The following is a 21,834-nucleotide window of genomic DNA, read 5'->3' on the forward strand; positions in this document are numbered from 1 at the left end:
CGTCTACGTCCGTCTTCTTCTTAAAATCCATATGTACCTAACAGCCTTACGACCATCAAGTAGTTCTTCCAAAGTCTACACTTTGTTTTCATATATGGATCCTCTCTCGGATTATATGGCCTCGAGCCATTTTGGAATCCAGGCCCACCATCACTTCTCCATAGCTCGTAGGTTCATTGTTGTCTAGCAACATGACTTCCAAGACAGGATCACGTACCACTCTGAAGTAGTACGCATCCTTGTCATCCCACGAGGTTTGGTAGTGACTTGATCTGAAGTTTCATGATCACTATCATAAGCTTCCACTTCAATTGGTGTAGGTGCCACAGGAACAACTTCCTGTGCCCTGCCACACAATAGTTGAAGAGACGGTTCAATAACCTTATCAAGTCTCCACCATCCTCCCACTCAATTCTTTCGAGAGAAACTTTTCCTCGAGAAAGGACCCGATTCTAGAAACAATCCCTTATTGCTTTTGGATCTGAGACAGGAGGTATACCCAACTGTTTTTGGGTGTCCTATGAAGATGCATTTGTCCGCTTTGGGTTCGAGCTTATCAGCCTGAAACTTTTTCACATAAGCGTCGCAGCCCCAAACTTTTAAGAAATGACAGCTTAGGTTTCTCTAAACCATAGTTCATACGGTGTCATCTCATCGGAATTACGTGGTGCCCTATTTAAAGTAAATGTGGTTGTCTCTAATGCCTAACCCATAAACTATCGTGGTAATTCGATAAGGGACATCATGGTATGCATCATATCCAATAGGGTGCAGTTATGATGTTCGGACACACCATCACACTATGGTGTTCCAGGCTGTATCTGTTGTGAAACAATTTCCACAATGTCTTAATTCTGTGCCAAACTCGTAATTCAGATATTCATCTCTATGATCATATCATAGATCTTTTATCCTCTTGTCACGACGATCTTTCAACTTCACCCTGAAATTACTTGAACCTTTCAATAATTCAGACTCATGATTCATCAAGTAAATATACTCAACATCTACTCAAATCATCTGTGAAGTAAGAACATAACGATATCCACTACATGCCTCAGCACTCATTGGACTGCACACATCAAAATGTATTACTTCCAACAAGTTGCTTTCTAGTTCCATTTTACTGAAAACGAGGCTTTCAGTCATCTTGCCCATGTGGTATGATTTGCATGTCTCAAGTGATTCAAAATCAAGTGAGTCCAAACGGTCCATTTGCATGGAGTTTCTTCATGCATATACACCAATAGACATGGTTCGCATGTCTCAAACTTTTCAAAAACGAGTGAGCCCAAAGATCCATCAACATGGAGCTTCTTCATGCGTTTTATACCGATATGACTTACGTGGCAGTGCCACAAGTAGGTGGTACTAGCATTACTATCTTATATCTCTTGGCATGAACATGTGTATCACTACGATCGAGATTCAATAAACCATTCATTTTAGGTGCAAGACCATTGAAGGTATTATTCAAATAAACAGAGTAACCATTATTCTCCTTAAATGAATAACCGTATTGCGATAGACATAATCCAATCATGTCTATGCTCAACGCAAACACCAATCTTGATGGTAGAGGGAGCGTACGATATTTGATCAACCTTGGAAATACTTCCAACACATATCGTCATCTCACCTTTTAGCTAGTCTCCGTTTATTCCGTAGCTTTTATTTCGAGTTACTAACACTTAGTAACCGAACCGGTATCTAATACCCTGGTGCTACTAGGAGTACTAGTAAAGTACACATTAACACAATGTATATCCAATATACTTCTACCGACCTTGCCAGCCTTCTCATCTACCAAGTATCCAGGGTAATTCTGCTCCAGTGGCTGTTTCCCTTATTACAGAAGCACTTAGTCTCGGGTTTGGGTTCAACTTTGGGTTTCTTCATTAGAGCAGCAGCTGAATTGTCGTTTCATGAAGTATCCCTTCTTGCCCTTGCCCTTCTTGAAACTAGTGGTTTCACTAACCATCAACAATTGATGCTCCTTCTTGATTTCTACTTTCGCGGTGTCAAACATCGCGAATATTTCAAGGATCATCATATCTATCCCTGATATGTTATAGTTCATCACGAAGCTCTAGCAGCTTGGTGGCAATGACTTCGGAGAAATATCACTATCTCATCTAGAAGATCAACTCCCACTCGAATCAAATGATTGTTGTACTCAGACAATCTGAGCACAAGCTCAACAATTGAGCTTTTCTCCCTTAGTTTGCATGCTAAGAAAATCGTCGAAGATCTTATACCTCTTGACGTGGGCACGAGCCTGAAATCCCAATTTCAGCCCTCGAAACATCTCATATGTTTCGCGACGTTTCAAAACGTCTTCGGTGCCTCAACTCTAAACCGTTTAACTAAACTATCACGTAGTTATCAAAATGTGTATGTCAGATGTTCGCAACATCCACAGACGACGTTCGAGGTTCAGCACACTGAGCGGTGCATTAAGGACATAAGCCTTCTATGAAGCAATGAGGACAATCCTCAGTTTACGGACCTAGTCCACATAATTGCTACTATCAACTTTCAACTAAATTTTCTCTAGGAACATATCTAAACAGTAGAACTGAAGCGCGAGCTACGACATAATTTGCGAAGATCTTTTGACTATGTTCAGGATAATTAAGTTCATCTTATGAACTCCCACTCAGATAGACATCCCTCTAGTCATCTAAGTGATTACATGATCCGAGTCAACTAGGCCGTGTCCGATCATCACGTGAGACGGACTAGTCATCATCGGTGAACATCTTCATGTTGATCGTATCTACCATATGACTCATGCTCGACCTTTCGGTCTCTTGTGTTCCGAGGCCATGTCTGTACATGCTAGGCTCGTCAAGTCAACCTAAGTGTTTCGCGTGTGTAAATCTGTCTTACACCCGTTGTATGTGAATGTTAGAATATATCACACCCGATCATCACGTGGTGCTTCGAAACAACGAACTGTCGCAACGATGCACAGTTAGGGGGAACACTTTCTTGAAATTATCATGAGGGATCATCTTATTTACTACCGTCGTTCTAAGTAAACAAGATGCAAAAACATGATAAACATCACATGCAATCAAATAATAGTGACATGATATGGCCAATATCATATAGCTCCTTTGATCTCCATCTTGGGGCTCCATGATCATCTTGTCACCGGCATGACACCATGATCTCCATCATCGTGTCTCCATGAAGTTGCTCGCCAACTATTACTTCTACTACTATGGCTACCGGTTAGCAATAAAGTAAAGTAATTACATGGCATTGTTCAATGACACGCAGGTCATACAATAAATAAAGACAACTCCTATGGCTCCTGCCGGTTGTCATACTCATCGACATGCAAGTCGTGATTCCTATTACTAGAACATGATCAATCTCATACATCACATATATCATTCATCACATCCTTTTGGCCATATCACATCACATAGCATACCCTGCAAAAACAAGTTAGATGTCCTCTAATTGTTGTTTGCATGTTTTACGTGGCTGCTATGGGTTTCTAGCAAGAACGTTTCTTACCTACGCAAAAACCACAACGTGATATGCCAATTGCTATTTACCCTTCATAAGGACCCTTTTCATCGAATCCGATCCGACTAAAGTGGGAGAGACAGACACCCACTAGCCACCTTATGCAACTAGTGCATGTCAGTCGGTGGAACCAGTCTCACGTAAGAGTATGTGTAAGGTCGGTCCGGGCCGCTTCATCCCACAATGCCGCCGAATCAAGATTGGACTAGTAACGGTAAGCATACTGAACAAAATCAATGCCCACAACTACTTTGTGTTCTACTCGTGCATAGAAACTACGCATAGACCTAGCTCATGATGCCACTGTTGGGGAACGTAGCAGAAATTCAAAAAAAATCCTATGTGTCACCAAGATCTATCTATGGAGAAACCAGCAACGAGGGGAAGGAGAGTGCATCTACATACCCTTGTAGATCGCTATACGGAAGCGTTCAAGAGAACGGGTTGAAGGAGTCGTACTCGTCGTGATCCAAATCACCGGAGATCCTAGTGCCGACCGGACGGCACCTCCGCGTTCAACACACGTACAGCCCGGTGACGTCTCCCATGCCTTGATCCAGCAAGGAGAGAGGGAGAGGTTGAGGAAGACTCCATCCAGCAGCAGCACAACGGCGTGGTGGTGGTGGAGGAGCGTGGTACTCTAGCAGGGCTTCGCCAAGCACCGCAAGAGACGAGGAGGGAGAGGGGTAGGGCTGCGCCAAGAAGGAGAGGAACTCTTGTCTCTGGCAGCCCAAAACCTCAAGTATATATAGGGGAAGGGGAGGGGCTGCGCCCCACCTAGGTTTCCATCCCTAGGGGTGGCGGCCAGCCCTAGATCCCATCTAGGGGGGCGGCCAAGGGGGGAGAGAGGGGGCGCACCACTAGGTGGGCCTTAGGCCCATCTGAGCCTAGGGTTTGCCCCCTTCCACTCTCCCTTGCGCCTTGGGCCTTGGTGGGGGCCGCACCAGCCCACCTGGGGCTGGTCCCCTCCCACACTTGGCCCATGCTGCCCTCTGGGGCTTGTGGCCCCACTTGGTGGACCCCCGGGACCCTCCCGGTGGTCCCGATACGTTACCGATAAAACCCGAAACTTTTCCGGTGACCAAAACAGGACTTCCCATATATAAATCTTTACCTCCGGACCATTCCGGAACTCCTCATGACGTCCGGGATCTCATCCGGGACTCCGAACAACATTCGTAACCACATACAAACTTCCTTTATAACCCTAGCGTCATCGAACCTTAAGTGTGTAGACCGTACGGGTTCGGGAACCATGCAGACATGACCGAGACGTTCTCCGGTCAATAACCAACAGCGGGATCTGGATACCCATGTTGGTTCCCACATGTTCCACGATGATCTCATCGGATGAACCACGATGTCGAGGATTCGATCAATCTCGTATACAATTCCCTTTGTCTAGCGGTATTGTACTTGCCCGAGATTCGATCGTCGGTATCCCGATACCTTGTTCAATCTCGTTACCGGCAAGTCTCTTTACTCGTTCCGTAACACATCATCACGTGATCAACTCCTTGATCACATTGTGCACATTATGATGATGTCCTACCGAGTGGGCCCAGAGATACCTCTCCATCACACGGAGTGACAAATCCCAGTCTCGATTCGTGCCAACCCAACAGACACTTTCGGAGATACCCGTAGTGCACCTTTATAGCCACCCAATTACGTTGTGACGTTTGGCACACCCAAAGTATTCCTACGGTATCCGGGAGTTGCACAATCTCATGGTCTAAGGAAATGATACTTGACATTAGAAAAGCTTTAGCAAATGAACTACACGATCTATGCTATGCTTAGGATTGGGTCTTGTCCATCACATCATTCTCCTAATGATGTGATCCCGTCATCAACGACATCCAATGTCCATGGCCAGGAAACCGTAACCATCTATTGATCAACGAGCTAGTCAACTAGAGGCTTACTAGGGACATGGTGTTGTCTATGTATCCACACATGTATCTGAGTTTCCTATCAATACAATTCTAGCATGGATAATAAACGATTATCATGAACAAGGAAATACAATAATAATCAATTTATTATTGCCTCTAGGGCATATTTGCAACAAGCCCTGCTAGGCCAAGCACACCAACCCCTTGGGCCCATATGGGAAGAGTCCTAAGTGGAGAAGGCACCTCCCCCTTGCCTTGTGGGGAGGGATTCCTCGCTTGGCCGGCCAGCCCCTCCTTGGAGGAGGGGCCAAGGGGTTGTGCCCCCCCCCTCCTCACCCCTTTATATAGTGGGGAGGCGCAGGGGGTAACCACCCTTCCAGACTTGCCCACAAACTGGATAAGTATTTATTTTGAATGGTGGAGCTGTCAGTTGGTGCAATTCCAAGCAGAGCGTCATGGCAGGATCTACATGTGAAGCGGAATACATAGTTGCTTCAGAAGCGACAAATGAAGGAGTCTGGATGAAGGTGTTCATATCGGATCTAGGAGTTGTGCCTAGTGCATCGGATCCAATGACTATCTTTTGTGACAACACTGGTGCAATTGCCATAGCCAAAGAGCCCAGGTTTCACAAGAAGACCAAGCACATCAAACGCCGCTTCAACTCCATTCGTAATAACATTAAGGCTGGTGACATAGAACTTCTCGTCAAAAAAAGGATGGTGACATAGAACTTTGCAAAGTACATACGGATCTAAATGTGGTAGACCCGTTGACTAAACCTATTCCACGAGCAAAACATGATCAGCACCAGGACTCCATGGGTGTTAGATTCATTACTATGTAAGCTAGATTATTAACTCTAGTGCAAGTGTGAGACTGTTGGAAATATGCCCTAGAGGCAATGATAAATTGGTTATTATCATATTTTCCGTTCATGATAAATGTCCATTATTCATGCTAGAATTGTATTGACCGGAAACTTAAATACATGTGTGAATATGTAAACTACACCATGTCCCTAGTAAGCCTTTACTAGACTAGCTCATTGATCAAAGATGGTTATGGTTTCCTGACCATAGATATGAGTTGTCATTTGATAATGGGATCACATCATTAGGAGGGGGATGTGTAGCCGTAAGCTTAGCATCAGATCATTTAGTTATTTGCTATAGCTTTCTTCATGTCAAGTATTTGTTCCTTCGACCATGAGATCATGCTACTCCCGTATACTGGAGGAATGCCTTGTGTGCTATCAAACTTCACTTCATAATTGGGTGATCATAAAGGTGCTCTATAGGTATCTTCGAAGGTGTTTGTTGGGTTGCATGGATTGAGACTCGGATTTGTTACTCCGTGTGATGGAGAGATATCTCTAGGCCCTCTCGGTAATTCAACATCATAAGAAGCTTCATCTGACTAATGGGTTTAGTCGCGGGATCTTGCATTACGGAACGAGTAAAGAGACTTGCCAGTAACGAGATTGAACTAGGTATGGAGATACCGACAATCGAATCTCAGGCAAGTAACATGTCACTAGACAAAGGGAATTGCATACGGGATTAACCAAATCCTCGACATCATGGTTCAACCTATAAAATATCTTTCTGGAATATGTAGGAACCAATACGGGCATCCAGGTTTCACTATTGGTTATTGGCCAGAGAGGTGTCTCAGTCATGTCTGCATGTTCCCGAACCCGTATGGTCACACGCTTAACGTTTGATGGCGCTAGGGTAGTATTGAGATATTAATAGCAGAAAGTCCAAAGGTTGTTCGGTGTCTCGGATGAGATCCTGGACATCACGAGGAGCTCCAGAATGGTCCGGGGGTAAAGATTTATATACGGGAAGTCATATTTTGGGTTCCGAAAGAAGTTCAGGTTTTTTGGTATTGTACCGGGAAGCTTCCTGGAGGTTCCAGAGAATTCCGGAGGGGTTCGGAAATCTATGGATGGTTCTACCACGTCCCAAGGGCCAACTTGGGTCGTAGGGGGGTGTCCTAGCCCTGCTAGGCCAGGCGCACCAACCCCTTTGGCCCATATGGGAAGAGTCACAAGTGGAGAAGGCACCTCCCCCTTGCCTTGTGGGGAGGGATTCCTCCCTTGGCCGCCGCAGGGGGCAGCCACCCTTCCAGACTTGCCCATTACCTCTCCCAACTCCTCCCATATTCCTCTGGTACACACTTGGCAAAGCTCTGCCAGAATTCCGTTGCTGCCACCATCACCATGCCGTCGTGTTGGTTCTGATCTCATCTACCTCCTCTCCCTCGCTTGCTGGATCAAGGAGAGGACGCCATCAAGTTGAATGTGCGCTAATCTCAGAGGTGCCATCCGTTTGGCACTAGATCGGATTGAATCGTGATTAGATCGCAAAGAGTACGACTACATCAACCGCGTTACAGCGCTAACGCTTTCGGTCTACAATGGTATGTAGACACACTCCCCTCTCGTAGTTATGCATCTCCTAATTGGATCTTGGGTGTTTCGTAGGAAAAAAATTTGATTTTCATGCAACGTTCCCCTTCATAAGCAACCTATGACAATTAACCAAATTATCTTCATAGGAAGACCTAGTTATCATCTTGTCTTATTGTTTTAGTGCCAATTAAATTCAGTTACAGACCGCGTGCTCCTTAGGCTTGGAACCATATCCTAATTAATACTCCCTCCATTCTAAAATATAGTACATACTTTGTTTTGAAAAGTCAAACATACCAGTGTTTGACCAAGTTTTAAAAAATCAGCATCCACATGTACAGTTATAGTTTATTTATTTAATACTTTAGATATTGATAGTTTCTTCTAGAAACTTGGCCAATGGACATCTTTGACTTTAAAAAAGCTAATATGCACTGCACCGTTGAACAGAGGCAGCATAAAGCATGCCATGTATAAATTGCGTGAGGTTGTTAATCCACAAGCACGGAGATGGTACTTAAGCAGTGAAGCATGAGGCTTTCAAATTGAAACTTCACACGGTGAGATAAAATCCCGGTATAATCTGCTACCTGTTTAGCACTGAAGCGATCAAGATTGAATTTGAATCAGGCTGCCAAAGAAAGGACAAATGCATTTTTGCCCCTAGTTGGAACCTACCCACGGGGTTTGCCCTTACTTTTCGACTCCACTTAGATTTGCCCCTGAGGTTGCCCAAATGCCCTTTGACCGTTTGACAAATACTTTGAGAAATCGTAACAAATTCATATAAACTCAAAAAAATGCAAATAAGATATCAAAATATTTAGATAAACATTACCTTTATGCGCATATCATTTGCATTCAGGACAAAAGCACCATTTAAACTACTTGACCTTATTAATGTTATTAACATTATTAAAATGAAAAGGTATAAACAATAGCTTTTTCATGAAGAAACAATGCATGTAAATGTAGCTGATGTTTTCTAAACATCCGTATAACTTATTTGCATTTTTCGAAGTTCATGTCAACTTGTTATGAATGTTCAATCGACATTGACCATCATTTTGAAACTTCATCACAAGTTCATATGAACTCATAAAAATGCAAATAAGATCCCAGAATGTTCAGAAAACATCACCTACATTTGCATGTAATTTTTATTCATGAAAAGGTATTGTTTATACATAATAACATTAATAACCTCGAGTAGTTTAAACGGTACTTCTGTCATGAATGCAAATGACATGCACATAAAGGTAATGCTTATCTGAACATTTGGCTATCTTATTTGCATTTTTCTGAGTCATGTGAATTTGTTATGCATTTTCAAAGTATTGGTCAAATGGTCAAAGGGCATCCGGGCGACCTCAAAGGCAAATCTGAGCAGAGTCGAAAAGTAAGAGCAAACCCCGTGGGTAGGTTCCTACTAGGGGCAAAAATGCATTTGTCCCACCAAAGAAGGATGACAGAGGAAGAGGAAGGAGGTATCGAGAGTTGTACTGCAGACCTTGTGGGGCATGGCGTGTTGATGAAGACGACCAAGTTCCGAAGACGGTAATCATCTCTAGGCCCCGAGCGTCGTTGTCGTTGGATGTTAATTACCGCACAAAAGAAGGGGAGAAAGATGGAGCGATGGGCGAGGTATGCAGTGTGGTGGTGGACAGGCAAAGCCCGTGCAGCCTTGTGTGCGAAGAAGGCAGTGTGGGACTGACTCCCATGCAACCATGTCGTGCGGAGGAAGCGGTGATGGACTGGCGACACCCATGCAACCATATGATACGGAGGAGCAGGTGATGGGTCGGCTGCCTGTGCAACCGTATCGTGCGGAGGAGGCGATGATGACTCGAACATACCGACATAAGAGAAGGGAAGAAAGATGGGGAGATGGGCGGGGCATGCGGTGTGGTGATGGACTGATAGCATCCACGCAGCCACGTGACACAAAGGAGGCGGTTATGGGCCAAGCTGGCGATGACCGTGCCACTATGCAATTATACATCATTTTTATAGGCGTGGACATAATTGGCCGCAACATTAATTTCCTTCGTACCAGATGTACATGAGCAACATGTAACCCTTTTTTCTCTCACAAAAAAGTAGTTTCTCTGATCTAAAATAAATGTTATGATTTTAGTTTAGTTGTGGTTTTAGTTCAGGGATACACGTAACACACAAGTGCTGAACACATGTACTCCCTCCGTTCGGAATTACTTGTCGCAGAAATGAATGTATCTAGATGTATTTTAGTTCTAGATATATCCATTTCCGAGACAAGTAATTCCGAACGGAGGAAGTAGTTAGATGGTTGAGCCAAATAGTAAACAATACTCCTTCCGGTCCTTTTAGTCTGCATATAAGTTTTGTTCAAAGTCAAAGTATCTCTACTTTGACCAAACTTATAGAGATCAACATTCATAATGTAAAATGAACATTGTTAGTGTTAAATCAACATTGTTAGATTCATTACGAAATGTAGTTTCATAGTATATAGATTTCGTAGTGTAGGTGTTGATTTTCTTAATATAAATTTGGTCAAACTTTGTAAAATTTGACTTGATATAACCCTAATATGTGGAGTAAAAGGACCGCAGGGAGTACCTAATATATCCAAACCTTTCAACGATGTGCGTTCAATGAAAAGAGACGTTTCCATCAACTACAAAGGCATTTGTGAAGACTTCGTCAATCTCAAGATGACATACCGACTCAGTCTCTCAAAGGTACACATAGGGATATGGTGTGTGCATGCATTCATATGGATGAGCAAATTGTACTGTGTTCAAGAAAAAACAATACCTACTTACCTAATAAAAAGACCATGATTTTTCTAAGAAAATCAAAGTGATTTTTCTACAAAAATAAGAGACATGGTCACTTACCATCCCAGCCCCGGAGCGCTCACAGCGCTAAATTTCGAGGGAGCTTAGATATTGTATATATATATAGTGACATTACATGTGTGTTGACTCTGCCGTCAAAAAAGGTCATGTTTACTCGTCAAATCAAAAAGAAACAAGACGTATTTTCATGTGCTGTGACATGGCAAGAAAAAATGTTCAGGCCGATATACAATTTATGCGGCACAAAATGTCCAGGTTGTGTATCCCTAGAGGAAAATTCTGAAACCAAGAAACTAACAGTTTAAATACGGTGATCTAATAGTGATACAATAACAACACAATACAATTCACACTTCCATGGAACAGCACACCAGTGTATGCTCATAACTGAATAACTTTGATGGAATACCGATCCTCAAGTTTCCGTCACTTACTTGATAAGAGACTCCATGGCTTCAAAGAATAGAGGCACAAACTCCCTGTTTGGAGTCTTGACTGCACACTTGGCACCAGGAACACCAACAGCAGCAGTAAGCTCTATCAGGAATGGAATCCCACGGGGGATCTTCGCAGACAGATACAGCACGTCCATGTTTGCATTTTTCCGTTTGGCAATAAAGAACACATTTGATGCTGCAAGGTGTTCAACGGTGGCATCTATGCTGCTGATGACAGAATTGGGGTATTCTTTTGAAAATTCATTGTCATCAGGTAAAGATTTCCAGGCCTGCAGTCAGATTTAACCAATTCAAACTACAGATTAACAAGAAGGATATAATAGCGGAAGAGTACTCACTCGCCACAGGCGTTCTCTACAAGCCCTAAGGCCAACAGACCAAAACCAAACAGCTAAGCGAATCAAAACAACTAGGACAGCAACTACCGAGAAGAAAAGATTTACTCGTAGTAGATTTTACCTCGAGAAAACCCGTTCGCTCCATTTTGCCATCTTCACCAAAGAAGACATGGAGCGAACCTTTGTCACTGAAATACCACACAGGTTGCTGATTATTCTTCACTGCAACCTGCAGTAGCAAGTTTGGTGCTCCAGGGGAGACATTCTGGGAGAAAACCATAGCTAGGAGCGTCCTGGCTGAGGACCCAGGTTGGAGTGGAGGAACCTTATTCATCAACCGACACCAAGTTCAGTACAAGAAACTGAAATCTAGAAACAGAACTAACAAAATATAGACATCCTTGCACCTGAAGTGGTCCACCGGCTGCAAGACCAAATGTGTTCTTGTTAAACTGAATCATAAATCCATCTAATACACCCTGGGTCCCATTCTCAAAAGATATATCATAGTATATCTGGCCATCCCGTCGCACCAGTTGCGCACTGATCTGGAGACCTTGGCCAGTGGTTGAAGGCAATACAACAGGCAGTGGAGGTCTGCAGGGAAAACAATCAGAAAAGTCAAACTGGAGAAAAACTGGCTCGATCCGTATAACATGAATAAAATATCAAACTAAAACTTGGAGCAAAAACAATAAAAAGTTTTGCTGACCCTGAAGATGCTGTAGGCTCGTCAACAAGAACCAGGGCATTATCCAAACCCATTAAATCACCTAGGAGATCTGGGATCGGAGCAGCAACTGCTGGGGCTGCAGCTGCCGGCTGCTTCACTGGTACATTTGATGAATTGCCAGTACTAGAGGACGGTGATGCCCCATCCAGTCCCTGAGATGGTGACTCCGAATACCCAGTTTCTCCAGCATCAGCAAACTCCTCATCATCCACCCTAGGAGCTGCCTTAACACGGCTAACAAAGGCTTCTGGGGGCTTGTGATAAACTGATGATAATGTAGAAATGTTTGCTAATAATTCATCAAGAAGCGAAGAGTCAAGCTGGTTAGAGTCATCACTGATCACAGGCTTCTCTGCCAGAACAACATCTTTTGCTGCCTGTCAAAGCCACACACATACCCAGTGGTCACAGGGATATCTGACAAACAAAGGATAGGAAGGTGTGAAGTGTAAACTTTCAATACCTCAGGATCAGTAGAAAGAAGTCGCCAGTATATGTAAGCTCGATCACGCAGATCAGGATTGTCTGTTTCGACTGTTGCATTATTGAGAACAGCCTACAGAAATGATGCAGATTAGGCAGAAAACTGTGGCGCATAAAGTTATTAAACAGAATTTGTTAGGGACAGGACATACATTCTATTGGAATAAAGCCATTATTCATTCATTCAGCTAAGAGAAATTTGAATATAGTGTACCCTTATGAACCAAACATTCTTGTTCTCAACCCAAAAATTTGACTATTCTAATTATTAATGTTGCAACACAATTCAAGGTATGCTCAATGCTGTAAAGATTTCAACAAGCCTTTTTGAACACCATGACATGCCATGGTATCAAATAAGGAGATATTCAAAGACTCTTACATCATGCCAAAAGTTATTCTTTGCTCCGCAATTTAGTGTATCTATCATCTGCAAGAGTAAACACAGGAACTGAGAATAGTAACCTGTATCATCTGCTGGGGCCCCTCAGTTGGCTTCTTAAGAAACAACTTAACAGTCGCTGTTAGCAACTGCAGTTGAACTAATGCTGGTTCTTCTGGGAATGTATCCAAGAAACTCTCAAGGAGTTCATCAGCATTGTCAATTCTTTCGGCATATTCTCCAATTATCCAAATCATTGATGCCTGTATAAGAAAATAACATGCAAGTGAACAAAACATGCAAGAAATTACAAAGACCGTTCATAGACAATACCTTAGCCTCTGGTTCATCTAAAGTGTCCAAACTTTCACACAGTGTTGCGATGATAGACTCATATCTGCATATTTTGGCAAGAAAAAGGTTACTTTTTTACAAAAACATATGCTGAGCACAAAAGAAGAGCTCTGTAGTTCCAAAAACATAGAATGTTGAGCTTCCAGGCAAACCACTCACGTGTTAGGATAGCGTCTAAAGATGTCTTTGATGACAATGATAGCTTCTTGTACGACATAATTAACCTTTATCTTGATCAGCTCAAGCAAGACACTGATGCACCTTTCAGCAGCTCTCTCCAATTTAATTGCACATCTTCCAATCGCACGTACAGCTTTCCTCACAAAGTCAACATCCACCTCTGTGGCGTATTCTTTGAACTCCAATAGTACCTATAACGAGCTCAGTCAACTTCTGGATGGCAACTTGTAGAAAACAGATCTAGTACTATAATCAGAAATGAACAAGATGCTTAATAAATTTAACTATGGTAAGATTCACACTTGAAGTGATGGACTTCTGTTCCTACGGAGTTTTATTTACAATTTCTAATTCTGTTATGTATGAGACAGGAATATAATAACACAAGGCAGTAGCTAGAAATATTGTTCCACTCAAGTCAACATCATAACCACAACAGTAAATTAGTACATAAGAAAGAAAATTATGTACCTGATCAATGTTCCTATCTGACGCAAGCTTTATCATAATCTCTAACTTTTCCATCTTGACATATATTGGGTCATTGTACTTGCAAAAGAAGACCTATTGCCAAAAATACTATTGAGTTACAGAAACACTGGCATGATTGATTGATGAATAAGAATAGCTCGAAGACAAACAAATGTCACCTTAATTTCATGTGCAAGTATTGTAGGCCTTTTTTGAACAATCAGATTGATATTTCTCAATGCTACATACTGAATCTCGGGCTCTGCCGACAGTAGAGTAACCAGAGGGGGTGCCATTTTCTTGCAGAGATTCCGGACAACATCAGTGCTTGTAATGAGCACCATTTGTAGAAGGATTATCTGTGTGAAAGAGACAACCAACAGGTTAACTCTTACTGCAAAATCAAAAACAAACAGCAACTGCTGTCTTGAATAGTACCAGAACCAGCATTCCAACTTAAATGGATATGTATCATCCTCCGACTAAAAGGTCAGGAACATGAAAATCAATCCAATGCCACAGTCCATTTGTTCTTCCTATGATTTATGAGGATACATTTAAGATGAAAGAAAAAACTTTATTACCTAGTTAAATGAGCCCATAAATAAACAATATGAGTATGTCTTATTTGGGTACTTGCAGATATGTTTTTCCTTACCCTGCTACCCATGCAGTGAGAACTGGCAGCGCCCCTGTTCAGGCCTGACAGATCAATACAAGTACACATGGCACTGTGCCAATCTATGGTTAACGAATACCACATACACAACTGCATGCAGCACTTTCTAAAACTTTACTGTGTTCTAGTACATGTGAATCAGGCTAATGTACCTTGACAGCAGAAAGAACAACTGCACAGTTTGCATGTTGAAGACGGGGTGTAACTCGTTCCACTATATTTTCTGCGTCCCTTGCATCTGTTGCTTTGTACCTTGACAGAGAATCAAGAATGAAAACTTGTCCCCACCTGCAAAATTATCAAATATGATAAGCAGCTTACTCTAGAAAAATATGGGGGTTCAGAACCCAATATAGCAAAAACTGCATCATACTCTGTGCATTCATTCAGAGCAGTCAGAAGCTTTGTCAATGTATGGCTGGTGATCTCAAAGATCGGACGAGCACTACTGTCTTGAATCTCTGCCAGAGCAGCAACAGCATTTGCAACCACCATAGGATTGTTGTCAGAAATTAAGTCTTTGAGGGCCTCTAGAAATCCTCTGTCCTCCACTAGCTCAGCATTTATATCATAAAGCTTAGCAACACAAATAGCCGCTGTCTTCCGCACATATGGATCATCGTCCTGTGAAAAAATTCAAGACACAAGTATAGGCTTAATTCAATGGGAGACAGTTTTTTTTAAAGGAGTGTACAAACACCAATATACACCTTGAGGCATCTTTGAAGAGGGTCACACAGATACTCTGTGATTTTGTCTACACGGATGCAACCCATTGTCCTCACAGCCAAAGCACGGATCAGCGGATTTGGATCTTGTGAATCCTGCAAAAGTTTTGAATCTTCTTATTAGTTGCTGCTTCTGCACGGTTTCTTTCACACATGTTATAGCTTTATTTTTCTGCATAAATGTTCATTAGTAGTAATATGGTTATAATTTCTCACCTTAACAAATGTGTTCACGGCAAGTATCGCTAGATCTGGTTGACTTTTAGCATAGTTGATGAGATACAAATATACTAGTTTTTTCAGCTCCAAGTTCTCAGTCTGCATACAGTTCACGACATCCGTAAACAGTGATGAGACATCTTTTCCAACGGTCATCGCTGCAATCACTTTCTTGACAGCATCTTTTCTCTTGTCCTGCAAACCATGTTTCCACCAAAGCCTCAGATGCCAGAAGTGAACACATAATATGGTCTTACATCATTTATTCTTGCGTTAAAACTAGAAAACAGAAATGGGATCTATGGCTGGTGAATGACTGACAACAGTATATAGTCCAACCATTCTTGCTACATGGCATACTTCATCGCTGAGAATATTTCATATTAAAGACTGATATGGTACAAATGTTCATTAATTATGCATTAGAACATGGATTTTACAGCAAACGTGCAGCGCTGCAAAATGTAGCCAGAACGGTGACAGAATATTTTGTGACCGGGGGCTAGAGATGGCGTCTTAAAACCACTAGACCACCAAATCAAAATGATGTAGCATGTCTTGCTTGCAAAACATGGAGAAGTGATAGAGCCTAAGATGTGCTCTTATATTTCTTTACGGAGGGAGTACCTTTCTGTTTTAACCATGTGCAGAAAACCGCAAAGATGGCATAGATAAATATAAAGGATAAACACCTTTTTATCAGCAGCGAAGTGCCATTTCTACAGCTACACCAATGCATATTGATGCATATCTGGAGCCATGAAGATAAAAAATAAACTAGATGGAGGTAATGCCCGGCCCCGCACATAACTCCAAAATTACTACCTTATTCAAAAGGTATTCATTTACCCTCGAGAGCTTGGCTAACCAGACATCGAGCAGTCACTATATTCGATTTAATCTTGCTTTCACTGAAAAGCCCCGAAATGGATCAGAACTCAGTGCATTCATCTCGCTCCAAAGCAATTCAAACTCAAATCCGTCTGAACTGAATTCGGCACATTTAAGTACATTTTGTTGAAGAAAATGACCCCGAGATCGTCACTCTGCCGCAAATTCCAATCCTCGGAACAGAACCTAATCCCGTGGGATACCAACCAAAACTCGCAGATCTCAAACCGCCCGCGCGTGGGCACCCAACACCCTGGCCAGATCTGGATCCGGGCCAATCGATCCTCGGGCACAGCAAATCACACAAGAAGATAGACAGGGGAGAGACGGCGAGGCAAGGAGGGTGACCTTGTACTGGGAGTTGAGCTCCTCCTTGAGCTCGGGGATCTCCCCCTTTTTGGTGGTGGAGAAGTACTTGGAGTCGTGCCCGCTCATATCGCCCCGGCGAGCCTACCTGCCAAACACGCACCGGTCGCCGCCTCCGGCTGCGGAGCCGGGGGGTCGTGGTGGAGGCGTCCGATCTCGCGCGCGGCGGCGGTCGGCGGCCTGCCTGCCTGCCTGCGCAATGGGATGGGATTGGAGTTGGCGAGGGGAAGCCAGACGGGTGTGCGTGCGTGCGAGAGTTATGGGGATCAGAGAGATTGGGAGGGAGACGACGACGACGGTGGAGATCTGATCGGCTGCTCGCAAGTCATTCTTTTTTTTAAATAGCTTTATCTTTTTTTGAGATAAAATAGCTTTATCTACTATCTACTATCTATCTATCTACTACCACTATAAAATAATGAGAGAGGCAGATCCAAACAATCTCAACCGTCTATCCGTGCGATCTAAAGGTTGAAAACATTTCCGTGTTTAACACAACAAGCCACGAATCCCACTCATCGCATCTATCGCCCACTAATCCCACCATACCCCTTCGTTGTCATCAAACTGCCCTTCCCTAGGCTAAAAAAGAAACTGCTCTTCCTACATCAAAAAATAAAAAAATTGCTCTTCCCTGAGCACACGACGCACCACGTCTTCTGCACCCTGCTGCCGCCGCGCCGCTCCACCTCTGTTGCTCCATGAACGCGGGCGTGGGTCGCCGTCGGCGCCGCCGCTCGCCGCTCGACGTGAGGGCGGGTCTCCGTCACCGCTCGCCGCTTGGCTGCTGCCCCACGGACGCGAGCGAGGACTGAAGCTGAGCGCTCGGGCCGGTGGATTGGGCACTAGGACGATGCAGAGCACAAGTGGCGGCTAATTGTGCTCACGGCAGTGATGGCTGTAGAGTAAGCCTGATTTCTGGGGCACATTATAGCACGCTGCCTGTAATCGTTTATTCACTCAGCGTTGCAATGGCCGCCCAAGTGTCCAGTGGCCCCTGCAAATTCTGGCTTGTGCGTGCATGATGCTGCCGACGTGGTATGCGTGTTGGATGGATAACTAAGGGCATGTGCGCCCGGCTGGCCGACATGTGTGTTGTGCGTGCGTGTTCACTCAGGTAATCAGATGTGTTGTATGTGTGCTCAATAAGTGTTTGCGTCAATGCTCGACTGAAAACGGTTGTTTCAAATTTTGCATTTTAGTTCAGAAACAATAAATCATTAGCACCTTCTATTATTTTACTTCACTAGCACCTTATATTTTTAATCATTAGCGCCTTTTGATTCAGGTAGTGTTCAAGTTCTTTATCAGGACCTTGTCTAGAATATAACTGCATTGTAGGAATCCGCCTCCAACCAAAGGAACCTCGTCTTCCGGGTGAAAACCTAGATTTAGTTTGCTGGATCGGATGGCGGCGACATCTTCTTGGACGTCGTTTTGGAGGCGCCATCTTTGGAGACGAGGTTCGATTGGTGCTTGTGGCTTTTGTGCTTCTGGTGGTATGCCAAGACGGTGGATGCCGGAGCGGTGGATCCGGATGGTGGATGTATGCCGAGGCGGCGGCCTCGGATGGTCATGCAACGACGGTCCTATGGGGTAGGTCCGCTATTTTGCTTGGCATGGGTGGCGACCTGGTGTTGCGAGGGTGGCCAGTTCGTCGGCTCGGTCGACGCGATCTGTGGGGTCAGTCTGGCTAGAAGTTGGGGCGACGGCCCTGGATGTTTGGTACAACATTCGTGGTCTGCGGGCGGTCGTCTCATGTAGCAAGGGCGATGAGGCAACTGAACTGCGCGGCTTTGTGGCTCTCATGTGGGCGGGGGATGTCGGAGCGGCAGCTCCGGAGTCGGGGGTGTGTGTTTGTTGCAATGTTGCCTTGGGTCGTGTGGTCGGCAAGGGTTCATTGCGTGTGCAGTTTTTTTTGTCTGGTTTTCCTCATGAACTGGGGCACTCTGTTAGGTTTTCGATCCGGTTTTCCTCATAAACCGGATCACCTCTCTTATTCTATAATGCAAAGCCGGAGCACCTGTCCCTCTGACGAGGTTCTATCAAAAAACTGCGTTGTAGGAATTGCACACTTATAGGAGCCATTGCCTACATCTGAAGAGTAATGGAGTCGTGTAAATTCATGCTCTGGTTCTTATGTAATGGTGCACTGCTATGCATCACGTATGCATGTGAAACACGATAGAAAGAAAGGTTTCTTGATGATATTAGTTATTTGGTGAAACAACTGTTTTATATAGAAGCTTCCTTTCACTTAGCCAAGAAAGGGAAATGATTTTTGATTTTAGTTCAAAATATTATGGTGTCAGTTCATTTCTTGACAGGTCCTGTTTTCATGTAAATATATGGGATTTTTAGGGTCTATTGCTAGGTCTCTTCTCCATGGCCATGCCATCGTCACGCCCAAGCCCAAGTGAACTATTTATCCTTTTGATTTCTTTACCTCTAGTTCTTCCTTCACTTTCCATGTACAGACCTCAAAGCTGAGGCTTGGGAAGCACCATGGAGATAGAAAGCTGCCACAATGCTCCGTGAAGAAACACGCGGAGTTCAGCAGCAGGCATGCACTAATTTGTGATTTAGCACTCTGACTCTATAGTTCAAAAATTGGTATTACCTTTTGATTGTGCTAGCGATACAGTACTTCAACTCCTAGCCGAATCAATTTGGCATGAGAGGTGGAGGATTGGGCCAAAATCTTCCTCTTTCGTAATTATATGTTTGGAACCATAGTACAAGTTAGGGATCTTTATTTCTGTTCAAGTAAAATTACTTGCAACTGTATTCTCACATGTTTCATTATTTTTACACATTGCATATTCATAAGGTACTACAGAAGATTCTGATGTGATGATGCAAAGCATGATTTAATAATCTTTTACTCTGCACATTTTAAATCTGGTTTCATAAATATTGTGCTTTTCTCAAGTTCAACTACCTGGTCAGCTTAACAGAGTCAATGGCTGTAAAGGATTTTCATGATGATGTTGGTGAATGACTGAATGCCTAGTCTATCTCTGTCAATTGCAGAATTTGTAAACCTCTCATCTGTGGAGTGATATTTATTTGTCGAGAGCTATCAAAAGGTTTGCTTCCCAATTTTAGCCACCTTCATGCATTTTAGTTGCAACACTTACAAAAGTGTAATAAAATTTAAATGGATAGCTCAGCCGAGAAAACACATTTTTTTTCTCCTTTGATTTCTTCTTGTCCAGGCTAGGAACCATCTTGCGCTCAACCAAATTCATGTTCTTTGACTAACTTTTCCATCAAGGTAAACCCTTTGGTTCCCATTCTGTCTTTGTTCAAGTGTCATTCTCAATCAGTTTGTAGTCCATATCTTCAGATCATGTACTGCCTCCAATACAAATTAGTTGTAGCTCAAACAGATGTATCGAGCAATGAAATACGTCTAGATACATCCGTTTCAGCAACAAGTAATTAGTTGTAGCTCAAACAGATGTATCCAACAATGAAAAATGTCTAGATACATTCGTTTCAGCGACAAGTAATATGGATCGGAGGCAGTACTTTTTATGACATGCAGATCATATACTTTTAGTCTACAGTTTATAGCTAGAGCATAACAAGCACTTGTATTTGGATTATGTTCCTTGATTCGCCTATGTAAAACATTAGTATGTACTTGAATTTCAGTCTGGGATCTAGATAGATTGGCTTATAGTTTATGATGCCATATACTCCATGCTGAAACATGGAATTGATACTCTACCAATTAGTCAAGTCAATGCTCTCCATAGTTGCTAAGCAATGGACGAGGAATCTTAATTCCTAAACACAATATTTCCAGTCATTTTTATGTCTCCGTAATTAGGAATTATACGTACTTTGCATGAGAATTAAATTTTTCAAAAATGTAGGTCTATTTTATGATAGAACTAAGGCCGAGCTAGGCGCCGGCTCACCGGCCCAAATTTGGGCCGGTCGCCTCATAGCCGCCCGATTTCAACGATTACAACTATTGAATTTCACGTCCTTGTTTCGTCCACCAACACCCCACGCACGTGATTGACTCTGCCACTGCCTCCGCGTTCCGCCTCCCCATGTGTCCCCTGCCTTTCCTTCGCTTCCGCCTCTGTATACCTCACCCTTACTTGCCTACTTACAGCTCCCAGGGGAGTTGTGGAGCTAGGGGAGGGGAACGGGTGAGCAGCATGAGGATAAGAGGTGAGAGTGAGCAAAACAAGAGGACGAGAGAGATGGTGAATTGGACGACGAGGGGACACACACAATCTTTCATGATCCAACGGCTACGCGTGCGACCGGCTGGCAGGCTGGCTCTGCCAGCCGGCTGGGCAGAATCGTTTGCCTAAAATTAATGTATTGTAGCTGAGACGTGCATTGCATGTGCAAGCTTACTAGTTAAAATTTAAACAACGCTTATATCGTCCGCTAATTGATTCAAAAATAAAGCCCGAAGGTGAGTCCAACCACAGATTCGGTGGATCAACGCAACCATTTTGTGCTAGCACATGAGCTACTTTATTAGCCTCTCTATTACAATGCTCTAAAACAACCTTCCCGAAATCTAAGAGTGATAAACGACATGTATCCAATAGTGGAGCAGCGACCATGGAGTGTCATTCATTCTTCTGCAATGTTTGTATCAAAACCAAGCAATCCGATTGTATGCGAATAGATGTGCAACCCATATTTGATGCAAGTCTCAGGCCCTCTGCTAAGGCAGCCACTTCCGCTGAGACCATATCTGGCACATGATCAAACTTTGCTGTCAGCACGCCAATGAAAGTGCATGTGGTATCTCTTAGTATCGCTCCACCAGCCCCCGTGTGGTCTTCTTCAGAGAAAGAAGCATCCACATTAG

The 21,834-nt window shown here is 43.4% G+C and overlaps 1 protein-coding gene across 1 annotated transcript; it reads right to left on the bottom strand.

Annotated features, from left to right (window-relative positions):
* Nucleotides 1-10,865: 10,865 nt before the first annotated feature.
* On the bottom strand, nt 10,866-17,282 carry LOC123086170 (beta-adaptin-like protein C). Its single transcript, XM_044507889.1, has 15 exons — nt 16,968-17,282; nt 15,726-15,923; nt 15,492-15,605; nt 15,155-15,405; nt 14,934-15,069; nt 14,282-14,461; nt 14,103-14,195; nt 13,611-13,822; nt 13,431-13,494; nt 13,181-13,360; nt 12,696-12,788; nt 12,212-12,609; nt 11,907-12,096; nt 11,621-11,824; nt 10,866-11,430 (listed from the first exon to the last, which is right to left on the bottom strand). Exons 1-15 carry the CDS (start codon nt 17,052-17,054, stop codon nt 11,134-11,136), a joined length of 2,697 nt encoding a protein of 898 aa, XP_044363824.1. The 5' UTR covers nt 17,055-17,282; the 3' UTR covers nt 10,866-11,133.
* Between the last annotated feature and the right edge of the window lie 4,552 nt (nt 17,283-21,834).

Source organism: Triticum aestivum, chromosome 4A (genome assembly GCF_018294505.1).
Source record: "Triticum aestivum cultivar Chinese Spring chromosome 4A, IWGSC CS RefSeq v2.1, whole genome shotgun sequence".
In the NCBI taxonomy this organism is placed as follows: Eukaryota; Viridiplantae; Streptophyta; class Magnoliopsida; order Poales; family Poaceae; genus Triticum; species Triticum aestivum.